Source organism: Carcharodon carcharias, chromosome 12, assembly GCF_017639515.1.
Source record: "Carcharodon carcharias isolate sCarCar2 chromosome 12, sCarCar2.pri, whole genome shotgun sequence".
Taxonomy (NCBI): domain Eukaryota; kingdom Metazoa; phylum Chordata; class Chondrichthyes; order Lamniformes; family Lamnidae; genus Carcharodon; species Carcharodon carcharias.
This window is the reverse complement of record NC_054478.1, coordinates 96,491,517-96,516,374: the sequence shown is the minus strand read 5'-3', so window position 1 is coordinate 96,516,374 and position 24,858 is coordinate 96,491,517. Positions and strand designations below refer to the sequence as shown.

Here is a 24,858-nt window from a genome sequence, read left to right as displayed (position 1 = left end):
TTCAACTAAGAGTGTTCATACACCAATTGGTTTCAGTCATATTGCTAACATGACTCCAAAGTTATGTTGTCACTTACACATCAAAACATCATGAATGTAACCAAGCATGGAACCCGGCAACAATAATGGAAACATCTACATTTGATGGTTGACTTGCACTTACATCATGACCCCTTGGACCAGGGAAACCCATAACACCTGGTGAACCTCTTTGTCCAGGTGAACCAGGTGGGCCTGGAAGACCCCGATCTCCAGAAAGACCCTGACGATAAAAATCAGATGATTCAATAAAGAATAAAATTCACCCCTATAATCCCACACCCCCATAAACATATGTAACTGGGGGAAAGACAGCCTACAGACACAGACAAAGCAGAGACAAAGGGTAACGTTTCTAATTAGGTGCAAATAAATATCATTGTGTATAATGAAACAGAGATAATCAGCATTTACACATTAAAGTAGATAGTAAAAAATGCAAAACCAGAAAACAAGTTGTTATATATGTTTAGAACCTTGGCAATTGCCAAATAACGTGGGTTTAAAATGTATCAACTATGACATGAATCATTGGAGCCCCTATCGATTGCAATTTCAGAATCTGTGACATGTTTGCAATAGTTAAGTCTTCCTGTTGCAACATAGAGAGGCCACACATAGGTGAATTAATTTGGCTGTAACATTATTATATGTTTCTATTACAGAATAAAAAATGGTCATTTTGCCAGATTTCACTATCGATTTGGAGCCTCACTAGGCAGGTGTGCAGAGCAGCATTGTAGTGTCTTATCTACAATCTGTGCTCTCTTCTGGTGTGATGTGCCTGCTGCGGTGTCTTGTAATATTAGCCATCACTTCACTCCATTACTGGCCCTTAGCTCAACTCCACCATGACAGTGTTTAGCGTAATCCACCATGACATCACTCAGTATAATACACCATGACTGCTTTCACTTTAATTTACCATGACAGCTACCACTGAGCTCCCTGATGAAAGCCCACATAAATTAAATGAGGGGTGGCATAGCAGCCACTTTACATCTGTGTTTGAGTTATTCATTAATTCATTTATTCTAGTTCCTGAAACTAACATGTATCCTTCATTTCCTCTTCATTTGACTGGTTTGTTAGCTGCAAGTTCCATTATGTCAGCCATCCTTAATATGGAGAGGAGGAAGTTATTTCTCAGGGATAGCTGAACGGAAGGGAGCAAAACTGATTCAGCTGACAAGTCAGTCACTATTTCACTGATTTCAATTTATGTCATTGGGCATCTGCTGATGGTTGTTTTTGAGAGTTGAGCTGAAGGATGGTGGCAGGTGCAGGACATGATCTGAGCAGTTAATGGGATGCATGGAAGCTTCCTGCACAAATTTTACCTTCCATGGTACTTGTAACATCACTGTTTTATGAATGTGTCATTCTCTATTAGTTAATGTTGCTCGATAGGTATGAACACATTATAATAACAATGCATTCTGATAGACTTATGTGACATTCTGCTGGGTGATATCAATATTTACATTAATAACAAGCTCAACAAGAGAAAATTAAACTTTCACTTGCAGACTTTACTCAGATATAAATTTGAACATTAAAGAGGAAAATAATGTCTTTTATCCATGAATGCCTTTATTGAAAATTACCTGTGGTCCAGGTTTACCAACAGAACCAGGGTTTCCTGGATTTCCTGTAAGTCCCTAAAGCAAAGAAAGGCAACTGGAGATTAAACCAGTAAAATACATCGTCAGTAAAAATTAATGTTCCAGCCATTTTTTTCTATTACTTCTCTAAAGAAATTCTGTTTCTTACTCTTCGGCCAGGGATACCAGCATCTCCAGGACGACCCGGTTCGCCATTGGCACCTCTAGGCCCAATGAGACCCTTTAGACCAGTTTCCCCTGCAGGACCCTATTAGCATAAAGTTAGTATAGAATTAGGAATTTGGGAACTTTTATTCCATTGATAATAGGGGAAAAAAATGTCAACATTTTTTAAAGCTGAAGTTAAAAATGATGAGATCTTCTGACCTTTTCACCTGGTGGACCACTTGGACCTGGGATCCCTCTTCCTCCGTGAGACCCCTAGAAACAGAAATAGAAAGTCAGCTTGCCAGCATTATTGAAATATACGCAACTATTGATTTTTAAAATAACTTAATCATTGATGTTGCTGAACTTTAGGGATCCACAAAGTAGATAATTAACCATAACTAATTAATTGTACTGCCATTAGATTTGGGACAATACAAAATATTTGATATGACACATAACAAACACACACTCCTAAAAAACAAAGGCTCCACTTGTGTAGTTAAGCAAGCATAGGTAACAAATGAGGTAAGATAGGAACAAGTTAAATAAATGTATGGAAAAGTGGTAATCCAGTGGGCTGGGCGAGTTATTAAAAAACAAGAAAGGGATACAAAAAAGTAATAAGAGGTGTGAAAAAAAATGTTAAAATGTAAGAGATATCAAAGTTATCATCTATTTTAAAATAAGTATATTAAGAGAAATGATTAATCTAGTAATCATTAAGGAGACGCTGTGGCGTAGTGGTATTGTTGCTGGACTAGTAACCCAGGGTAATGCTCCGGGGAACTGGGTTCAAATCCTGCCACAACAGATGGTGGACATTTAATCCAATAAAAACCTGGAATTAAAAGTCTAATGATGACCATGAAACCACAGTCACTAATGTCCTTACTTGGTCTGGCCTACACGTGACAAGCAATGTGGTTGACTCTTAAATGCCTTCTCAATTGTATCAAACTGCTACAAAGCCATAGGAATCAAACTAAACCGGAAGTGACAACAGCAGTCACAGCCCTGTCGACCCTGCAAGTTCTCCAAAATTGGGAGAGCTGTCTCACAGGCTAGTCAAACAACAGCCTGACATAGTCATCCTCATGGGATCATATCTTACAGATAATGTCCCAGACACCACCATCACCACCAGCAGAGGTGTCAGCACAGTTGGAAGGGAGTTTCCTGGGAGTCCTCAACATCGACTCTGAACCTCATGAAGTCTCATGGCAGCAGGTAAAATATGGGCAAGGAAAACTCCTGCTGATCACCATGTAGTGCTCTCCCTCAGCAGCTGGTGCTGATGAACAAAACTTGGAGGAAGTACTGAGGCTAGGGGCAGAATGTACTAGTGGGGGGGTGGGGGGTACTTTAATGTCCATTAACAAGAGTGGTTCAGTAGCATCACAATTAACTGAGTCCTAAATGACATATCTGTGTCTGCGGCAGGTAATGAGGGAAAAACATACTCACCAACCTGCCTGCTGCAGGTGCATCTGTCCATGATCTAGCAACTGAAGACTGAACATCCATGAGGTGCTGTGGGCCATCAGCAGCAGCAAAATTGTACTCAACCACAATCTGTAACCTCAGGGCCAAGCATATCCCCCATTCTACCACACAACGAAGCCAGGAGATCAAGCCTGGTTCGAAGAAGAGCGCAGGAGGGCATATCAGGAGCAGCACCAGGCATACCTAAAAATGAGGTGTCAAACTGGTGAAGTTATAATACAGGACTACTTGCGTGCCAAACAGCATAAGCAACAAGTGGTGGACAGAGCTAAGCAATCCCACTATGGATCAGATCTAAGCTCTGCAGTCCTGCCGCATCCAGTCGTGAATGGTGGTGGACAAATTAAACAACTCACTGGAGGAGGTGGCTCCACAAATATCCCCATCCTCAATGATGGAGGAGCCCAGCACGTCAGTGCAAAAGATAAGATTCGCAACAATCTTCAGCCAGAAGTGCCAATTGGATGACCTATCTCAGCCTCCTCCAAAGGTAAAAGCAAAAAACTGCAGATGCTGGAAATCCAAAACAGAAACAGAAATACCTGGAAAAACTCAGCAGGTCTGGCAGTATCAGCGGAGGAGAGCACAGTTGACATTTCGAGTCCTCATGACCCTTCAACAGAACTAAGTAAAAATAGGAAAGGGGTGAAATATAAGCTGATTTAAGGGGGGGGGGGTGTTGTTGGGACAAGCAGCCAGTGATAGGTGGAGATAACCAAAACCTGTCACAAATAAAAGAACAAAGAGGTGTTGAAGGTGGTGATATTATCTAAAGGAATGTGCTAATTAAGAGTAGAAGACAGGACACATAAGGTACAGATAGCTCTGGTGGGGTTGGGGGAATACTAAAAGGTAGAAATAAACAATGAGTGGAAATACATTTAAAAGTAATGGAAACAGGTGGGAAAAGAAAAATCTATATAAATTATTGGAAAAAACAAAAAGAAGGGGGAAGAAATGGGAAGGGGGTGGGGATGGAGGAGAGAGTTCAAGATCTAAAATTGTTGAACTCAATATTCAGTCCGGAAGGCTGTAAAGGCTGTAGTTGGAAGATGAAGTGCTGTTCCTTCAGTTTGCGTTGAGCTTCACTGGAACAATGCAGCAAGCCAAGGACAGACATGTGGGCAAGAGAGCAGGGTGGAATGTTGAAATGACAAGTGACAGGGAGGTTTGGGTAATGCTTGCGGACAGACCAAAGGTGTTCTGCAAAGCAGTCACCCAGTCTGCATTTGGTCCCCAGTATAACGGATGCCAATCTTCAGCCAATTTGATCCACTCCACGTGATATCAAGAACCGGCTGAAGGCACTGGATACTGTAAAGGCTATGGGCCTGACAATATTCCGGCATAGTACAAAAGACTTGTGCTCCAGAACTTGCCACACCCCTAGCCAAACTGTTCCAATACAGCTACAATACTGTCATCTATCCGGACGTGTGAAAAATTGCCCGGGTGTGTCCTATACACACAAAGCAGGACAAATCCAACTCAGTCAATTACCGCCCCATCAGCCTACTCTCCATCATCAGTAAAGTAACAGAAGGGGTCATCAACTGTGCTATCCACTTACTTAGCAATAACCTGCTCACTAATGCCCAGTTTAAGTTCCACCTGGGCCACTCAGCTCCTGACCTCATTACAGCCTTGGTTCAAACATGAACAAAAGAGCTAAACTCCAGAGGTGAGGTGAGAGTGACTGCCCTCGACATCAAGGCAGCGCTGAACCGAGTGCAGCGTCAAGGAGCCCTAGCAATACTGGAATCAATGGGAATCAGGGGGAAAACCCTCCGCCAGTTGGAGTCATACCTATCACAAAGGAAGATGGTTATGGTTGTTGGAGGTCAGTCATCTCAGCTCCAGGACATCACTGCAGGAGTTCCTCAAGGTAGTGTCCTCAGCCCAACCATCTTCAGCTGCTTCATCAGTGACCTTCCTTCCATCATATGGTCAGAAGTGGGGATGTTCGCTGATGATTGTACAATGTTCAGCACCATTCACGATTCCTCAGATACTGAAGCAGTCCATGTCCAAATGCAGCAAGACCTGGACAATATCCAGGCTTGGGATGAGAAGTGACAAGTAACATTTGCGCCGCACAAGTGCCGGGCAATGACCATCTCCAACAAAAGAGAACCCAACCATCACCATTTGATGTTCAATGGCATTACCATCGCTGAATACCCAACTATCAACATCCTGTGTGTTACCATTGACCAGAAACTGAACTGGACCAACCATATAAATACTGTGGCAAGAAGAGCAGGTCAGAGGCTAGGAATCCTGTGACGAGTAACTGACCTCCTGATTCCCCAAAGCCTGTCCATCATCTGCAAGGCACAAGTCATGAGTGTGATGGAACATTCCCCACTTGCCTGGATGAGTGCAGCCCCCACAACACTGAAGAAGCTTGACACCGTCTAGGACAAAGCAGCCCACTTGATTGGCACCACATCCATAAATATTCACTCCCTCCACCACTGACGCACAGTAGCAGCAATGTGTACCATCTACAAGATGCACTACAGGAATTCACTAAGGGTCCTTCGACAGCACCTTCCAAACTCATGACCACTACCATATAGAAGGACAAGGTCAGCAGATAGATGGGAACACCACCACCACCTGGAAATGCCCCTCCAAGCCACTCACAATCCTGATTTAGAAATATATCATCATTCCCTCACTGTTGTTCGGTCAAAGTCCTGGAACCCTCTCCCTAACAGCACTGTGGGTGTACCTACACCACATGGACTGCAGCAGTTCAAGAAAGCAGCTCACTACCACCTTCCCAAGGGCAACTGGGGATGGGTAATAAATGCTGACCCAGTCAGCGAAGCCCACACCTCGTGAATGAATTTTTTTAAAATGATGTGCAAGTTACTTGGAACCACCATTAGAACTAGGGTGACTGAGCATATGGGGAAAGTATAAACTGATATTTAAAAAAGCAAGTCAGACAAGTTATATATGCTAAATCATTTAATGCTCAGTCGAGGCCACTGGCAGTGGGGACAAGGTGTGGCAGTGTCTATGGATGTTTTGGCACTCCCATGATATTCCCAGCAGTGGTTACAGAGCAGATTCACCAGGTTGTCACCAGAGCTTAAGGAATCATATTACAAAGATAGATTACATGAATGTGACCTGTATTCCACTAAATTTAGAAGATTGATGAACTGATTGAGATCTTTAAAAAGCTATAAAGATTTGGTGGGGTAGATGCAGGTAAAATATTTCCTCTGGTGGGGTATTCAGAACAAGAAGGCATAATATACCTGGAGCTAGGCCATTTAGGAGTGAAATCAGGAAGGAGTTTGCCCCATACAGATTCATGGAAATTTGGAACTCTCTCCCCAAAAGGTTGTGTATGATATTTCATGAAAATAGATATTCACATAGAAAGCTCCAATTTCATTAACGCTACATCGTGGGTCTATACTTATTTGGAAACTGTTGTATATTTTCTAAAGAATTGTTGTTGAGTATTTTTTCTCTGTATGATATAGGTTCCAACTTACTCTCTCGCCAGGAACACCCGGTGCACCGGCTGGCCCTGCTTCACCAGGTGGACCTCTTTTACCGTCTTCACCAGCTGGGCCAGGAGAACCTGGGCTTCCAGGTGTTCCCTAGTAAGAAGATAAAGATACATGCTTAAAATGTGAAATACATATTGGCAACATAGTATATTCTTCTGTAGATTCATAAAAATTGAACACCGTGCATATCGCTCTCAGGTTTTCAGCCGACGTAAGGACAGATATTGGCTCTTCCTCCTTTGCAATGTACCCCATCTTGGTAGTTGTGTTATAATATACATGCCGGCATACAAGCCTTGCTTTCCATAAACCCCCAACAAAAGGAAAAATAGACTGCTAGATTTGAAGCGGGTTGTTTTTAAATATAAATATTTTCTGTTGTTACTACAACCAATTTTAGACTATAAAAAGGTATGCTTAGAAAGGCAAAATTACTGTTTCAATCTTTAGATTTGCCAACTAACTGTTATTTTATTAAGATTGGCACAAACGGAAAGGTTAACCTAAACCATTATTTAAGCATCTCAGTAAAAATAACCCCTATTCAAGAGTTTGGTCATTTAATTTAGTTTCCTACTTCAAACTAATAGGGACAAAGTGAAAAGACTTACAGATTCACCCTTAGGACCACGTTCACCTGCTGCTCCAGGTCTTCCAGATTCACCCTAAGAATGTGAAGTGAATTAGAATTAGAAAAAGTATTGACAATGATGTAAAATGGTTGTTTTTGTTTGAAAGGCTGTTAGGTAAAACAATATCATGAATAGCGAATTTCTTTTGTATTTTGAAGTAAAAGAAGAGTGATGTCTGAGAAAAGTGTGAAGGTCAACACTGCAACGAGAGTACAAGATCAGGAACATACAAAAAGATATTCTCTTTAAAGCACGCTGAATTGAACTCTAAATCTAAACTCTTGTGGTTTAAAATGGTGCAAGGTAGCTACAAGTACATCCAGATTGAGCTTGAGACATTTGTAAATTTGACAAATTTGTATCTCTCAATATATATTTAGAATAAAACAAGAAAACTTTCATAGCCTACAGAAGCTATGTTTGATCAAGTCGTTCAGTAAGTTTAATGCAGGAACTTTATAATAAGTGTCACAGCTCCACAAAACAGCCCCCTCCCCCTACCATATCCTAAGGAGGGATTAGCAACAATGGGCTTCCATTGGATAGGCCCATTATTATGTTTGGCAAAGTACTGCAGTGGTTTGCCATTCCTTCTGCAGTATGGCTGACCAGGAAACTCTTCTGCTCTTACCGCCTGCCATCGGGCGTATTGGAAGGATTTACAGGATGATAATCAACCCATTTGGTCATGTAATGGAAACACCTTCGATACCCATCAAGGGAGGGACTTAAACATAGTGCTTCTAGCCCAGAGGTAGGGACACTACCATTGCACCACATGACCTCTCCAGAAAACAGCAGATTTTCTTAAACCTAAAATTTCATCCCTTTAATATTCCAGCTGTTGAATGTTCAGAAGAATTGAACCTTGATCCCATCGTTAGATAGTCAACTATTATAACAGAGCACAGAGTTAATGAAACTCTTTCAAGCAGTTTATGCCATGGTATAAAATCATTAACAATGGATACGTTTGTCAACACACTAAAGCACTGGAACCGCAAGAGCTACGACTCACTCAATATGCAGTTAATGTGCCACCACACCCAAATCATCCTGCTGGTGAATGCCCATCATCCTGGCAGCAGTCAAAATGCTTTTATCCTGTGCCAGTTCACATTTCCAGCAATCTTCAGGCACCACGGCAAACCAGAGGATGGTTGCTCAGTGACAACGCACTGAACGCATGGCTGATGACTCCCCTCCGTAACCCCATGACACGTGGCCAGCAATAAGGAGCATCAATGAGCAGATAAATGGGATCCTCAAGTAATGGTTCCACTGCCTTTACCACTCGGGTTAAGTGCCCATGTTTTTGGAGTAAGACGGGAGTGGTATTGGAGCTTGGCAAGGAGTTGAATGGAGTCCGAAGGCCTCTCAGCAGAAAAGCTGCTGTAAGTCCTGTTGTCTACAGCTGGAATCCCTCTTGGGTGGCCAGACAACTAGAGAGATTGAGCACAGGCAACAAAGAGGAGGAGGAAGGTGGTTTTCGCCAGAAGGCCATGCCTATCTAGGGTATTTAGGCAGTACAAGGTGGTCACTGAACTGTACCACCTCCTCAAACCAGACCAGCAGCCTCAGAGCAAGTGAGGATAGTGATGATAGTCATTATCAATATCACCGTCTTCGTCAATTCCTATACCTCAGCATCCTTCTAGACTAGACTCAGTGACATTGCTTAGTTCAGAGTGCATCACTGCATCAGGGGGGTTACTGAGGTAACTGAGATCCAGTACACGGGGTGAGTGGAGTTCATGGTCTTCTCTCTAATAGAGAAAAGCAGAAGGACCAGCTATGTAGCTTTACCAGGGTAGTAGGATTCCAAGTGGTGCAAAGAGCAATTGACTGCACACAATGGCTCTGCCAGCATCTCAGTGTGGAATATATGGGGACCATAAAGGATTTCATGCCCTATGTACAGTTGGTGTGTGACCAAACACAGAGTACCATATTAATGAATGTTCGTTATGCTGACAGAAGCCATGATGTTTTTATTCCGCAAGCATCACCCATTCCCAGCATCTACCAGCCACCATGATGGATGTGGCTGCTTGGTGAGTAAGGCCCATGATTTGAATTCACCACTTGACCACACATGGCCAATAGCCTTACAAATGAGAGCCATGCTGTGATGAGGAACACTCCATTATGGAGAAAACCATTGGCGCTCTGCAATAATGGGCTGAATATTCCCAGCCCATTAAGGTTGGGCTGGGAGGTGGGAGAACTGGCAATATGAAGGGTAAAGGCACTGGGATGGGAGTCCAACATCTTGCTGCCACCATGGACATTGACAGTGGCAGGACTCTCAGTGGCAAAATTATGTCCCAGGCTCCTGCCACCTGCTGAAGTTGAATCATTGCCCACTTCCAGCTGGCACTTCAGCCTCCCCAAAAGTAATCAGCCCAATATTTTCACTGCCTGGACCACTGGGAGAGAGCTGTACAATACTCAGCCCAGGATTCCTGGTGGTCTACTGCAAGTGCCTTGAGAGGAGGAGGGAGAGGAGGAGGAATGGAAGGGCATTCTGAAAAGGAACATTCCAGACAGGCTGTCCATGAGGAGTTCATCAAACTACAGTTCTCCTGAAAACATTCCCACATCAGCTTTGCTCCATAAATCCCCATCCTATCCCACGAACCATCACAGGCCAAAATCCTGAAATAAAAGTTACCACAAAATAATCACTTAATAACAACTCTTCTCCAACAACAAGTCCAATTATACATACAATATTGCTCTGTTTGTTCACCCTTGCACATTCCTACATTGCCTGCCTTGTTTGTGCCTTTGCATCTCCTAGTGTACCTATGCAGTGCTATCCCAGCATTTGCAGCATGCCTGGTGGAAGGCAGCTGACTTTCAATGGGGCAGACTACAGATGACCTGACAGGATGACCTCAAGTAGATCTGGGCCTTGTCGGCCTGACTTCAAACTTCACCATATTTGCAGAAACCTGTGCTAGCTGGCTGACAAGCAACAATAAGGACACGGGCAGAGAGCAATGGTGGGAACAGAAACACTGTCACCCTAAAAGGGGCCTGCAGGTTCGTGCTGCATGGATCCACTGCCACTCCCCGAACAGCTTTTCAGCAGCCCTTGTAATCTGCGGAGATACAGATTGTTGGGCAGCAGTGCTGCAATTCCCTTTGGTGTACTGGTAATCACACCTATGATGGCAGCAGCCTGGACCTGCATGGCACCAAGCTGGGAATTGTATGGCAACAAGTTAGGATTTCATTACTTCAGTTTGAGTTTCCACTGCAGCATTTGAACATTGGGTGATTTCTGCTACAGCTGGAGAGGAAGCCAAGACAGGAGCCATCAGATGTTGCATCATGATTCTGTCCTTAAGAGTGCTCATTGAGTTCACCACCACTTCCATATTAGACAGGATGGGCTCCAAACTTTGAGTGAAGCCTTAGGCCAAATTGGAAGCAGACCTCTCCATCCTTCTTGACAATCACAACAAGCTCTCTGGCAGGCCTGTCAACACACCAAGCATTTCATTGTACATGCCCATTAGCCTTGTCCTCTCTGCCTCCCTCCTAAAGCCCTCACTGGAGCCCTTTACTGCAAAACTCATCTGCAGCCTTACCCTCCAAAGAGCTGGCACACACGCAATGCTTTATCCCCGGACTGGCTTCAGCCAACTCATGGTCAGTCACCAACCTCATTTAGCTCCTGCCTTTAAATTATGTGCAGTGAAAGTATCTGAGCTGGTGGTTGTGTCAGAACAAGTGACGATGTTTCTTCATTGGATGTCTGGTCTTGTTCACGTCCTTCATCTTCAGGCTGTACTGGCTGGCTTATTGGCAGTTCTTGGGTAGCTGAAAATCTAAAGCAGAAGGGGAGTGTTGGAGTGAGGAAAGGGATTGTGAATGGAAAGCAAGATGTCCATTGTCACGGGATTTGCAGCTGGGACATCATGCAACCTAGCACAATGACGGTGAAGTAAGAGTTGAGAAGGAGTATGAGGCAACATCAGTTGCAATGGCCTCAGTCACTGCCCCACCAACAATTCAGAGCACCATCTCTTCCAAGGGGCTCAGGGAATGCAGCTGTGCCTGTCACCTGCCAGTTCGCTGCTGCCTCCATCTTGTCCTACAAGAGAGAGAAAAGAATGTCAGTGAGTGTGTTACAATGTGTTTGGCTGATATTCCTGCCATAAGTGAATAGCTGGGAATATGTGGAAGCTGGGAGATATGGGTGTGTGAGTCTTGTAGTAGTGGTAAATGGGTCAGTGATAGGGATGTCATACATTGAACAGTCTGGGAGGTTAGTAATGTGATGGGTCGGAGATGGCATTTGAAAAAAAAATCACTGATCTTTACCTCTCATGCAACTCTGCAGCCAGGTCCTTGAGACAAGACTCCTTACATTGATCTCCATGGATACCTCCTTCAGTTCCTATCCTATTGCGCCTGGGGGAGCTCCTGCGAAAACACGACTTCTCTTCTCTTTTGCACCTCCTGGACTAAGACCTTCGGGACTGAATGGAGGAGCTTGGGAATCCTTTCTTAGGTCTGCTGCTCCATTTGTATTCTGTTTGCCTTGTGCAAAGCACTTTCGCAAAGAGTCCCAATAACTGCTGCAGCCAGAGTGCACCTCCCCTTTTAGAGGGACTGGTTGGCTTCAAGTAGTCCAGGCTAACTTTAGCTCGTGCTAGCTTTGTGTGTAGCTGAGCCACCTCCTGAGACTGCATCCAGTTAGCAGCACGTTAAGCACTGGGTTGCATGCTCCAATCATGGAGACAAATAGACAGCATGGAGTTTGTGTGCTGCCTCCATCACCTCGATTGGGCACAGGGTAATCGCACATAATGATCCCTGCACCCGAAAACTGACCTTAACGAATTGTTAACCCAATGAATCTAACTTTCATCATCATCTAACATTTGCACTGTGTTGCATGAATTTTATGCATAGATGGAAATGATTACATCTTAATTATTCCATAATATCTTGTCATCTTGTTTGCCAGTATCTAACTTGTATGTTATGATATTCCAACACCATTGAATCAGGCTGTCCAAATCACACAGCTAAACAAAGTTGGAGCAGGGCTAGGCAACTCAGCCCTTTCTCATGCTCTGTCTTTTGATATGATCATGACTAATCTACTACCTCAACTCCATCTTCGCCATACTTCTTAATTCCTTATTATCCAAAAATCTATTAATCTCTGTCCCAAAGCTGTTCAACACTTGAGCATCATCAGCTCTCTGGGTTACAGAGTTCCTACGATTCACAACACTTTGAGTGAAGGAATTTCTCAGTCCTAAATGTCGATGTCTTATTCTGAAATGGTTTACCCTAATTCTGGCAACCCCAGCCGGGGGAAACATTCTTTCACCAAATACCCTATCAACCCTTTTAAGGATTTGACTGGCACCATGTTTGTCACCTTCAACATTCACTCCCTCCACTACCAGCACACAGTGGCAACAGTGTGTACCATCTACAAGATGCACTTCAGGAACTCACCAAGGCTCCTTTGACACCACCTTCCAGACATATAACCTCTACCACCTAGAAGGACAAGGGCAGTAGATGCATGGGAACACCACTGCCTGGAAGTTCCCCTCCAAGCCACACACAATCCTGACTTGGAACTATATTACTGTTCCTTCACTGCAGCTGGCTCAAAATTCTGGAACTCCCTCCCTAACAGCACTGTGGATGTACCTACACTACATGGACTGCAGTGGTTCAAGAAGGCAGCTCACCACCATCACCTTCTCAAGGACAACTAACGATGGACAATAAATGCCCAGCAAAGCCCACATTCCATGAAAGAATTTTTAAAATCCATGCTACTTTATTTTGTGTTATCTTATGTTTTAATGGTATGAACAAAGCACTGAGAGCATGTAAATTCACTTGTACAATAAAGTAACATAAATATTGCAAACACTTACTGGTAGACCTTTGGAACCTGGAAATCCATTTGTACCTGCTGGACCTGGACTACCAATTGGACCTGGTCCACCAGGACTGCCAGGTATACCAGAAGGACCCTAAAATATTAAAAACTGGCGTGAATACAGCTTCTAGTCAGGACTCTATGTTGATTATACATTTTATTCTTCACACTGGATGTTGACGATAGATGCCAAAAGAATTAAAAACTGAACAATTAAATTAAAAAGTAAGAAGTCCATTGGATACTTTCATCAGGTTTTTAGAAATGTTTTCAACTTTATTTCTTCAATAAAGGCAGCTGTGATGTACTTACTACCCAATGCATTCCACTATGGACCAAATACTTCATATCAAGCTGCTAAATGACCTGGCATTTGTTTACTTATAATAATGTGATAGGGGCAGGGCCAGGTCAATTCAATGAGAGAAAACCATATTTATTTGATCCCCTACTCTTCAATTAACACCTTACTTTACAGTATTTGAAGTACATTCTCACTATAAACAAATGTGTGATTTTGTTCTGACTGACCGGTAAACCTCGAGCACCAGTTGATCCATCTTTTCCAGATTTACCCTGAAATAGAAATCAGTAGCAGACCGTCAGATACTATTTTCTGATTTTTCTATCACTTACCAATTGTTTGCAGAAAATCAGATGTAATTATTTACATACAGGTGGGCCTGGGATTCCAGCACGGCCCTGGAGACCTGGCTCACCCCTTGACCCTGGAGTACCATCGGAACCACGAGAGCCTTGCTCTCCAGGTTCACCCTGCAAAATACATTATTAAAGGAAAAAAAATGTTTTGAGAACAGTGTGATCAATTGGATATATTCAGCTTAATCACAAAGGCAAGGCAATAACATACTGATTACTTTTTGTTCTTAAACATTGACCTTCAATAACATATGGCTGAGTTTTATCATTCCTCCTATTGGTTTGGAGCCAGGATCCCTCAAGGTTTGGTTTCACTGGTCCTCTGCTGTAACTCTGGGCAGGAAACCATTACAACTGCAAAGAAAGCAGGTGTTCTGGGGCTCTGCCATTTCCAAGGGATTCCCCGGGGCCAAGTATGTGGCGGAATCCCCTTTTGTGCCTTATGTGGAACAACTGTATTCGTAAGGGTGAGACCGAATGCCAAAATTCCTGATGTAGCAAGTGTCATGTGATCTGCCTGCAGCGATCCAGTAAAATATTAAAAAGGTCTGTAATTTTGAGCAGAAACCAGTTCCACCAGGATTCTGCTCCACTCTTACTGCCATTTAAATTTCAGTGGGGAAGTGGAAGAAGTTAGATCTTCCGCCACGGCACACCTCCTCACCACACCACAACCGGTGAATTCCCAGGCTTCTCCAAGAAACTCTACCCATTCCACCCTTATCAGTATTCATTGAAACTCAGGCCTATTGAAGCCTAAGGAGAATTCCCAGAAGTTCCCAGATAGGATAAAGCACTTTTAAAATGCCCAAGGATTCCCCCTCAGGAGCAATAGATAAACTAAGCTCTTCTTTTCCTTTCGTCCAGGTAGAGTCTTGGTTTCCCCTATTTGATCATGTGGGTACTGCATCAACATGAACCAGTTTTTATCCATCCACATTGGTTATTTAAATGACTGCATGTGGGTCTGAATCGTTAACTCCAGGAGGATACACCCAGTGACCGATCAGTGAGATTGCTCAAAGGAAAGGTTTTCTCTCCCTCAACATCCAGCTAGTCTGTGACCACAAGAGCTTCCTCCATGTATGCACTCACTTGCCTGGCAGCTGCCATGACTTATTCATCCTATGCCAGTCTAGCCAGCCTCAGATCTTCAATCCAACCCCAAAGTGTGTGGATGGATCTGAGGGGACAAGGGATATCCCTTGAAGAAATGGCTACTGCCCACTCTACAGGAGCCCCAAACAAAGGTGAGATGGAAAGATAAGGCAAAGATGCGACAACAGAAACCCAAGACTTTCGACCCTGCAAAGTCCTCCTTCCTAATTTCTGGGGGCTGGTGCTAAAATTGGGAGAACTGTTTCACAAAATAGTCAAGGAACAGCCTGAAATAGTCATCCTACGGAATCATATCTTACAAATAATGTCCCAGATTCCACCATCACCATCCCTGGGTATGTCCTGTCCAACTATCAGGACAGGCCCAGCAAAAGTGGCGGCACAGTGGTATACAGTTGGAGGGAGTTGCCCTGAGAGCCCTCAACATCAACTCTGGATCCCATGAAGCCTCATGGCATCAGGTCAAAGACTGGCATGGAAACCTCCTGCTGATTACCATGTACCATCCCTCCTCAACTAATAAATCACTGGGAAGCATTGAGGGTGGCAAAGGCACATAATGTACTCTGGGTAGGGGACTTCAATGTTCATCACCAAGACGGCTCAGTAGCAGCCACACTGACCAAGCTGGCTGAGTCCTAAAGGCCAGTCGGAGAAGCAGCGGGAGTGGAGCAGAGCGAACCTGTGAGTGAACAGTGCCAGTGGAGCTTCTCAATAAAGGCCTGAGGGTGGAGGCCGAGATCGAGCCAGTCAGAGCAGCAGCTACTCCCAACAGAAACCCCACTGAATTCAAAAAGGCTGACGGAAGGGATGTCAGCACAAAGCAGAGAGCTGATTGGTAAGTAATGGGTAAGTTGTTTTTCTCCACCTTAAAGTTACATTAAAGGAATGGTAAGAGTTCAAGTTTCTTTGTAAAAAAAGAAAGAAACTTAAATAATTTTCTACTTGGCTTAAATTTAGGTTAAGTGTATTTTAACTAAAGATATGGCCGGGGAGCTCAGTCCTGTGTGTTGCACGGCCTGCAGAATGTGGGAAGCCTTAGATGCTCCTGGCAGTCTGGGTGACTACATCTGCAGGAGATGCCACCGGTTTGACCAAGTTGAGGATTTCGGAGGTAAAGCAGTGCATCCGTGAGGCTGATAGTTACGTGGATAGCTTGTTTTTAAGATGTGGTCACCCCACAGCTTAAAGAAGTGCAGTCAGAGAAGGAATGGATGACCACCAGTCAGAAGAAGGGAGGTAGACAGATAGTGAGGAAAGCCCCAGAGTGCATCTCACTCAAGAACAGTTTTTTCTGTGTTGGAAAATGGTGAGAGTGACGGTTCCTCTGGGAAGTGCAGCCAGAGCCCAGCTGCACAAGGGGCGAAGAGAAAGAGAGGAAGAGCAATAGTGGTAGGAGACTCAATAGTGGGGGGTACAGACAGGCACTTCTCCTGCTGCAGAACGTGACTCCAGGATGGCTCCCTGGGGTCAGGGTCAAGGATGTCACTGAACGGCTGCATGGTATTCTGAAGGGGGAGGGAAAACAGTCAGAGATCATGGTTCACATTGGTACCAACGACATAGGTAGAAAGAGGGATGAGGTCGGGCAATAAGAATTTAGGGAGCTAGGTAACAGATTGAAAAGCAGGATCTCAAAGGTTGTAATCTCTGGATTACTCCCAGTGCCATGTGCTACTAAGTACAGGAATAGGCGGATAGAGCAGATGAATGTGTGGCTGAAGAGTTGGTGCAAGAGGGAGGGGTATTGATTCCAGGAACATTGGGCCCACTTCCAATGGTTTGCACCTAAACCGGAACAGGACCAACATCCTGGGGGGGGGGTGGGGGGCTTACTAGTTCTGTTGGTGGGGGTTTAAACTAATTTGACAGGGGTATGGGATATGGAGTGGAGGTATAGTAGGGGGTGATGCACAGACAAGTAAAGAAGAAAAATCAAGTCAGTCTGGAAGGCAGAGTGTATATCGTCAAGTTAAGGCACAAGAGAGCATGGCAAGGCTGGGTGGCATTTATTTTAACACAAAGAGTTTTGCGAGTAAGGCAGATGAGTTGAAAGTGTTGATTAACACATGGGGATATGATACCATTGCTATGACGGTGACATGGTTGAGCGAGGGGCAGGACTTGCAGCTCAATATTCCAGGGTATAGAATCTTCAGGCAAGATGTTGGGAGGGTGTTGTAAAAGAGGAGGAGGGGTCGCAATATTGACCAAGGAGTCAATTACTGAAATAAGGACGGAACCCTGGATGTTGTGGAATGTACAGGATTGGATGAGGAAAAAAGGAAAGCTTATGGTAGATACTGAGAGCTCAAAACAGCAGAAGCCCTAGAGAAGTATAAAAAGTGCTGGGGGATACTTAAAAAATAAATTAGGAAAGCAAAGAGAGGGTATGAGAAAACACTGGTGCGTAAACTAAAGGAAAGTCCAAAGGCATTTTATAAGTATATTAGAGGCAAGACAATAACCGGGAAAAGTGTAGGGGCCATTAGGGATCAAAGTGGCAATCTGTATGAGGAGCTGGAAGATGTAGGTTAGGTTTTAAACGAGTACTTTGCATGTTTATTCACTATAGAGGAGGACAATGTAGGTATAGAAATCAGGGAGGGGGACTGTGATATACTTGAACAAATCACCGTTGAGAGGGAGGAGGTATCAGTTGTTTTAGCGGGCTTAAAAGTGGATAAATCCCCAAGCCCAGATAAGATGTATTCCAGGCTGCTGTGGGAAGCAAAGGAGGAGATTGTAGGTGCCCTGACATTAATTTTCAAATCCTCTCTGTCTGGCCATAAGAGAGGAGCCAGAGGACTGGAGGACAGCAAATTGAAGGATGGTAGGGATAAATCAGGGAGCTATAGGCCAGTGAGTCTAACTTCAGTTGTAGGGAAACCATTGGAAAAAATTCTGAGGGATGGAATTAATCTCCACTTGGAGATGCAAGAGTTAATCAAAGATAGTCAGCATGACCTTGTCTAACAAATGTCTAACAAATTTGATTGAATTTTTCGAAGAGGTGACTAGTTGTATAGATGAGGGTAGTGCATGTGATGTAGTCCACATGGACTTCAGTAAAGCTTTTGACAAGGTCCCACATGGGAGGCTGGTCAAGAAGGTAAGAGCCCATGGATCCATGGAAATTTGGCAAATTGGATCCAAATTGACTTAGTGGCAGGAGGCAGGGGATGATGGTTGAAGGTTGTTTTTGTGACTGGAAGTCAGTGACAAGTGGTGTTCCGCAGGGTTTGGTGCTGGTTCCCTTGCTGTTTGTGGTGTACATTAGTGATCTAGGCATGAATGTGGGAAATATGATCAGTAAGTTCACAGTTGACACAAAAATTAGCCGTGTGGTAAATAGTGAGGAGGAAAGCCTTAGATTGCCGGACAGTATAGACAGGCTGGTTGGATGGACAGAACAGTGGCAAATGGAATTTAATCCTGAAAAGTGTGAGTTGATGCATTTTGGGAGGACTAACAAACAAGGGAGTACACAATGCATGATAGGACCCTAGGAAGTACAGAGGATCAGAGGGACCTTGGTGTGCATGTGCATAGATCCTTGAAGACAGCAGGGCAGGTAGATAAGGTGGTTAAGAAGGCATATGGAATACTTGCCTTTATTAGTCAAGGCACTGAATACAAGAACAAGGAAGTTATGATGGAGCTGCATAAAATGTTAGTTAGGCCACATCTGGAGTGCTGTGTGCAGTTTCGTTCGCCACAGAAGGATGTGATTGCACTAGAGAGGGTGCAGAGGAGATTCACCAGGAATTGCCTAGGCTGGAGCATTTCAGCTATGAAGAGAGACTAAATAGGCAGGGATTGTTATCCTTAGAGCAGAGAAGGCTGAGGGGGGATCTCATTGAGATGTACAAAATTATGAAGGGCATAGATAGGGTAGATAGGAAGAAACTTTTCCCCTTAGCGGAGGGGTCAATAACCAGGGGTCATAGCTTTAATGTAAGGGGCAGGGGCTAAAGAGGGGATTGAGGGAAAATATTTTCACCCAGAGAGTGGGGAGTATCTAGGTCTCACTGCCTGAAAGGGTGGTAGAAGTGGGAACCCTCACAACATTTAAGAAGTATTTAGACGAACACTTGAAATGCCACAGCATACAAGGCTACAAACCCAGTGCTCAAAAACGGGATTAGAGTAGATAGGAGCTTGATGACCAGTGTGGACACGATGAGCGGAAGGGCCTCTTTCTGTGTTGTAAAACTCTATGACTCTTTGACTCCAAGACATAACTGCAAGACTGGATCTGTTGCAGGTGGGAAGAGGGAAAAAACATAATTGACCTCATCCCCACCAATCTGCCTGCCGTAGGTGCATCTGTCCATGACAGTATCAGTAAGAGTCTGCACAGTCCTTGTGGAAATGAAGTCCCATCTTCACATTGAGGAAACCCTCCATCATGTTTTGTGGCACTACCACCTTGCTAAATGGGATAGAATTTGAACAGATCTAGCAAGTCAAAACTGGGCATCCATGAGGCACTGTGGGCCATCAGCAGCAGCAGAATTGTACTCAACCACAACCTGTAACCTTGTGGCCTAGCATAGGCCCACTCTACCACACGATCAAGCCAGGGGATCAACCCTGGTTCAATGAAGAATGCAAGGATAGCATGCCAGGAGCAGAACCAAGCATACCCAAAAACGAGGTGTCAACCTGGTAAAGCTACAACACAGGATTGCTTGCATTCCAAAGAGTAAAGTAACATGCAATAGACAGAGCTAAGCGATTCCACAACCACCGGATCAGATCTAAGCTCGGCGGTCCTGCCACATCTAGTGACTGCCCTTGACATCAAGGCTGTATTTGACCAAGTGTGGCACCAGGGAGCCCAAGCAAAACTGGAGTCCATGGGAATCGGGTGGGGGGAAAGTCTCTGCTGGTTGGACTCATACCTAACACAAAGGAAGATGGTTGTGGTTGTTGGAAGTCAATCATCTTAGTTCCAGGACATCACTGCAGGAGTTCCCCAAGGTAGTGTCCTAGGCCCAACCATCTTCAGCTACTTCATCAATGACATCCTTTCCATCATAAGGTCAGAAGTGGGCATTGTTGCCAGAGATCACCGGTAACGGTTATTGGCTTAGTTCACAGAGGAGAAGAGTCAATTCTCTCTTAACTCTAAATTCGCTTTATTCACGTCGTTAGATCATCTACATATAGCTTATATGTCCGGTTAAATATAGACATGCAGTTTACAGCAGGTTATACAGTTTTATACCCAAAACTAGGATCTAAATGCACACCCACTAGGTTTCTCTGACACTCCCTGAGTGGTCACAGAATATAAAAGCTAATATTCGGAAAAGAGAGCTGACGCTGGCCAGGCATTCCATTCTCTCTCTCTTGCGTCTAAGTTGCTGACGTAGGTTCTTCTCCTTCTGCGATTGTTGGTCTCTGGAGTCTCGCTGCCCCACCCCCAAAATCCTCTTGGTATTATACTGAATCATATCTCTTCAAGCTGTGCTGTCTCTCTTCCCGTTGGTTTAGGCCTGCTTGCCTGATCTATGGCACCTTCTCCATTGGCTCTGTTCCAAGACTTGCAGGATCACCTCATATCTCTGTTTCTAAATAAGGACCCATACATTTCCTTTGTCTTCAAGACACTCAGCTACTTTGAAACCGGTTCTAGCCAGTTCGGACCCAGTGACTGGAGTCAGGTTTCAAAAGTTACTCAGGTTACTTCAGGTCAAAAGTTGCTTTTGCCTGTGTCAACAATTCAGCTGCAGCCCCTGGCCAACAGGATATTCGCTGATGATTGCACAACATTTAGCACCATCTGCGACTCTTCAGTTACTGAAGCTGTTCATGTCCAAATGCAGAAGACCTGGATAATATCCGGGCTTGGGCTCACAAGTGGCAAGCAATATTCATGCCACACAAAGGCCAAGCACAGACCATCTCCAAAAAGAGAGAATCTAACCATTGCGCCTTGACATTCAATGGCATTACCATCGATGAATCCCCTACTATCAGCATCCTGGGAATTACCATTGAACAGAAACTGAACTGGACTAGCCATATAAATATTGTGGCTTTAAGAGCAAGTCAGAGAAGAGGAATCCTGTGGCGAGTAACTGACCTCCTGACTCCGCAAAGCCTGTCTGCCATCTGCAAGGCACAAATCATGAGTGTGATGGAAAACTCTCCACCTGCTAGGATGAGTGCAGCTCCAAAAATGGTCAAAAAGCTTGACAACATACAGGACAAAGCAGCCCACTTGATTGGCACTCATTCCACAGATATTCACTCCCTCTACCACTGACGCACAGTGGCAGCAGTGTGTACCATTTACAAGATGCAGTGCAGGAACTCATCAAGGGCCCTTAAACAGCATCTTCCAAATCCACAACCACTACCGTCTAGAAGGACAAGGGCAACAGACACATGGGAACACCACCAGCTGGAAGTTCCCCTCCAAGCCACTCACCACCCTGACTTGGAAATATATCGCCGTTCCTTCACTGTTGCTGGGTCAAAAGCCTGGAGCTCCTTCCCTAACAGCACTGTGGGTGTACCTGCCCCACAAGGACTGCAACAGTTCAAGAAGGCAGCTCACCACCACCCTCTCAAGGCCAATTAGGAATGGGCAATAAATACTGGCCTAGCCAGCGATGCTCTCATCCCATGAATGAATAAAAAAGAACAACCACTTGCCCATACAATGAGCAGGCCATTAGGATTTTGAAGATGTGATTCTGGTTTCTGAACCTATTAGGTGTTCTCCTCCATTATCTCCTGCAAGGGACTTGGTCATTGAGATGGTCTGCTGTGCTCTCCATAACATTGCCCTGCAAAGTTGTGTGAATCTTGAGGGCAATGAGACCCTGGAAGGAGACAGCTCATCAAGGGAGGAGCAGGAAGAGGAGGTGGTGGGAGGTGACATTGAGAAGTGTTCCTGTTGCTCAGTCATTAAGGTGGCCTCCTCCTGTCACCCTCCAGGAAGAGGACCTCTCCCCCCTGCCTCTCTCTGATGACCTTTGGCATTAGATCTAAGCTGACACGGATGAAGGGAGGGGCCACCCTGACCCACGTTCCCGGGCTTCATTCCCCCGTAATATCTCGCTTCCCTCCAGTGCAGTGGAAAACTTTGGCACAAACAACAACCTCAGGACAACAAGCCAACTGAAAGAAGGCTGCTGTGGGATGCCTAAATGAGTCTTATACTTCATCTGACTGACCTTCATTCCTGGACTCACTGGCTCCCAGTGGACAGAAAACCTATCTCCATACCTTCTACATGTCAAAACCTGAACTTCAATGAGCTTCTCCCTGGAGGTGGATTTCTAACCCCAAGACACCCGACCCCTGTTTTCAGCCTCCATAACGGATACTCAGTCCCAAAACTGGTAATTCAGATGTGGTCTTACAAAGACCTTGTAAATTACAGCAAGACTTCCCTGCCCTTGTACTCCAACCTTCCTGTTTTCAATGCCAACATACCATTTACCTTCCCAATTACTTGCTATACCTGTTTATTAACATTGCATTTCATGTGGTGGTGTGTTACAAATCACTCAGGAAGTCCAAGTTGCTGTGGCAACATGTGCTTTTATATGCATGTTTTAGTCAGGAGCTATGGATAGTGATGGTAGAGGTTCCAACTTTCTTTCCATCACATGGCTGTCCAGGAATCTCTCCCGCTCTTGCCACCTGTTGTTGGCCCGCATGTTGGAAGAATTTGCAGGTAGATAATCAACCTGTTTGGCCGCATTATGAATGCCCTTTCTGTAGCCATCAAGTCCTAGGGTGGGACTTGAACCCGGAGCTTCTAGGCTCAGAGGCAGTGATGCCACCCATTGTGGCCAACAGCTCCCGATATTTCATGTATAGACACCCATACACCCAAATATCTCTGAACATCAACATTAAATAGTTTCTCACCAATTTAAAAACATTCTATTTTTCTATTCTTCCTACCAATATTAATGACCTCATAATTCCCCACATTATACTCCATCTGCCACCTTGGTGGCCATTCATTTATCCTGAACATGCCCCTTTGCAGTCTTGTGTCCCCCTTAAAGCACACTTTCCCAACTAGCCTTGTATCATCAGCAAAAGTGAATACATTACACTTGGTCCTTTCAACGACATCATTAGCTAAGATTGTAAATAGCCGAGGGCCATGAGCTGATTCTTCCAGCATGCCACTAGTTACAGACTGTCAACCTCTTACTGAGACTCCCTGTTTTCTGTTCTATAGCCTGTCCATGCTTTGCATTACCCCAACTCCATGAGTCCTTATAGTGTTCAGCAACGTTTTGTGTGGCACCTTATTTAATGCCTTATGAAAATCATCATTTTTTTCCTTTATTTGTTCCTGGGATATGAGAATTGCATTTATTGCTAATCTCTAATTGCTGTTGAGAATACAATGCTGAGCTTGAACTGCTGCAGTCCATGTAGTATAGGTACAGAACCATGCTCTTAGGAATGGTGCTCCAGGCTTTTGACCTAGTTAGGATAGTGGGTGAATTGGAGGGGGACTTCAGGTAGCATGTTCCCATTTGTCTGCTGCTCTTGTCCTTCTTGGTCATAAAAGTTACGGATTTGGAAGGTTCTGTCAAAGGGAGCTTGGTGAGTTGCTGTAGTGCACCTTATGGATGGCGTATACTGCTGTCACTGTGTTGGAGGAATTGCACATTTAAGGTAGTGGTTGGGTGTCAATCCAGCAGACTGCTTCATCCTGGATGGTGCAGAGTTTATTGAGTGTTGTTGGAGCTGCACAGCTCCAGTCAAGTGGAGTCTATTCCATCACACTCCTGACTTGTGCCTTTTAGATGGTGGGAAAACTTTGGGAGTCAGGAAGTGAGTTACTCGCCACAGAATTCCCATCCTCTGACCTGCTTTTGTAGCCACAGTCTTTACATGGCTGACCCAGTTAAATTTATGGTCAATGGCAGCCCTCAGGGTTTATTGACAGTGGGGTGGTGGGGCATTCCACAATGGTAATGCATTGGAACATCAAGGGGAAATGGCTAGATTCTCTCTTGTTAGGAATGGTCATTGACTGGCATTTGTGTGGCACAAATATTACTTGTCACTTAAAAAGCCTAAATGTTGTCCTGGTCTTCCTACATGTGGGCAAGGACTGCTTCAGCATCTGAGTTGTTGAGAGTGGTGCTAAACATTGCACAATTGTTAGCAAGCATCCCCACTTCTAACCTCATGTTGTAGCTAAGGTCATTGATAAAGCAGCTGAAGATGATTCTGCCGAAGACACTACCCCAAGGAACTGCTGCAATGATGTCCTGGAAATTAGGTGATTGGCTTCCAACAATCACAACCATCTTCCTTTGCGCTCAGTGTGATTCCAACCAGTGGAGGTTTTTCCCCCAAGTTCCATTGACTTCAATCTTGCAATGGCTCCTTAATGCCACACTTGGGGTCAAGTACTTCCTTGAGATCAAAGGTAGTCACTCTCATGTTTGAACAAAGGCTGTAATAAGATCCGAAGTCGAGTAGTCCTGGCGGAACCCAAACTGAGCACCTATCATCATGCTTTTTAATCTAATTTTCCAATCTACCTTAGGAAACTCACCACTCAAGCCTGTGTAATTGGCTTTAAGTGTCATGCTCTAGTTTTGGACCAACCAACATCATACTTGAACTCAAGGTTGAAGATGGCCTTTTCCCTGTTTGGTTCCATGATG

At 44.4% G+C, this 24,858-nt stretch overlaps 1 protein-coding gene across 1 annotated transcript in view; it reads right to left on the bottom strand.

Moving 5' to 3' along the window:
- The window catches only part of LOC121284884 (collagen alpha-1(III) chain-like), a 191,340-nt gene that overhangs the window by 65,548 nt on the left and 100,934 nt on the right, over positions 1 to 24,858 (bottom strand). The window contains exons 16-24 of the mRNA XM_041200743.1: positions 14,087 to 14,185; positions 13,943 to 13,987; positions 13,407 to 13,505; positions 7,465 to 7,518; positions 6,836 to 6,943; positions 2,031 to 2,084; positions 1,813 to 1,911; positions 1,647 to 1,700; positions 164 to 262 (exon numbers count right to left, since the gene is read on the bottom strand). Coding sequence (XP_041056677.1) covers positions 164 to 262; positions 1,647 to 1,700; positions 1,813 to 1,911; positions 2,031 to 2,084; positions 6,836 to 6,943; positions 7,465 to 7,518; positions 13,407 to 13,505; positions 13,943 to 13,987; positions 14,087 to 14,185 — 711 coding nt within the window. The remainder of the gene's footprint in view (positions 1 to 163; positions 263 to 1,646; positions 1,701 to 1,812; positions 1,912 to 2,030; positions 2,085 to 6,835; positions 6,944 to 7,464; positions 7,519 to 13,406; positions 13,506 to 13,942; positions 13,988 to 14,086; positions 14,186 to 24,858) is intronic.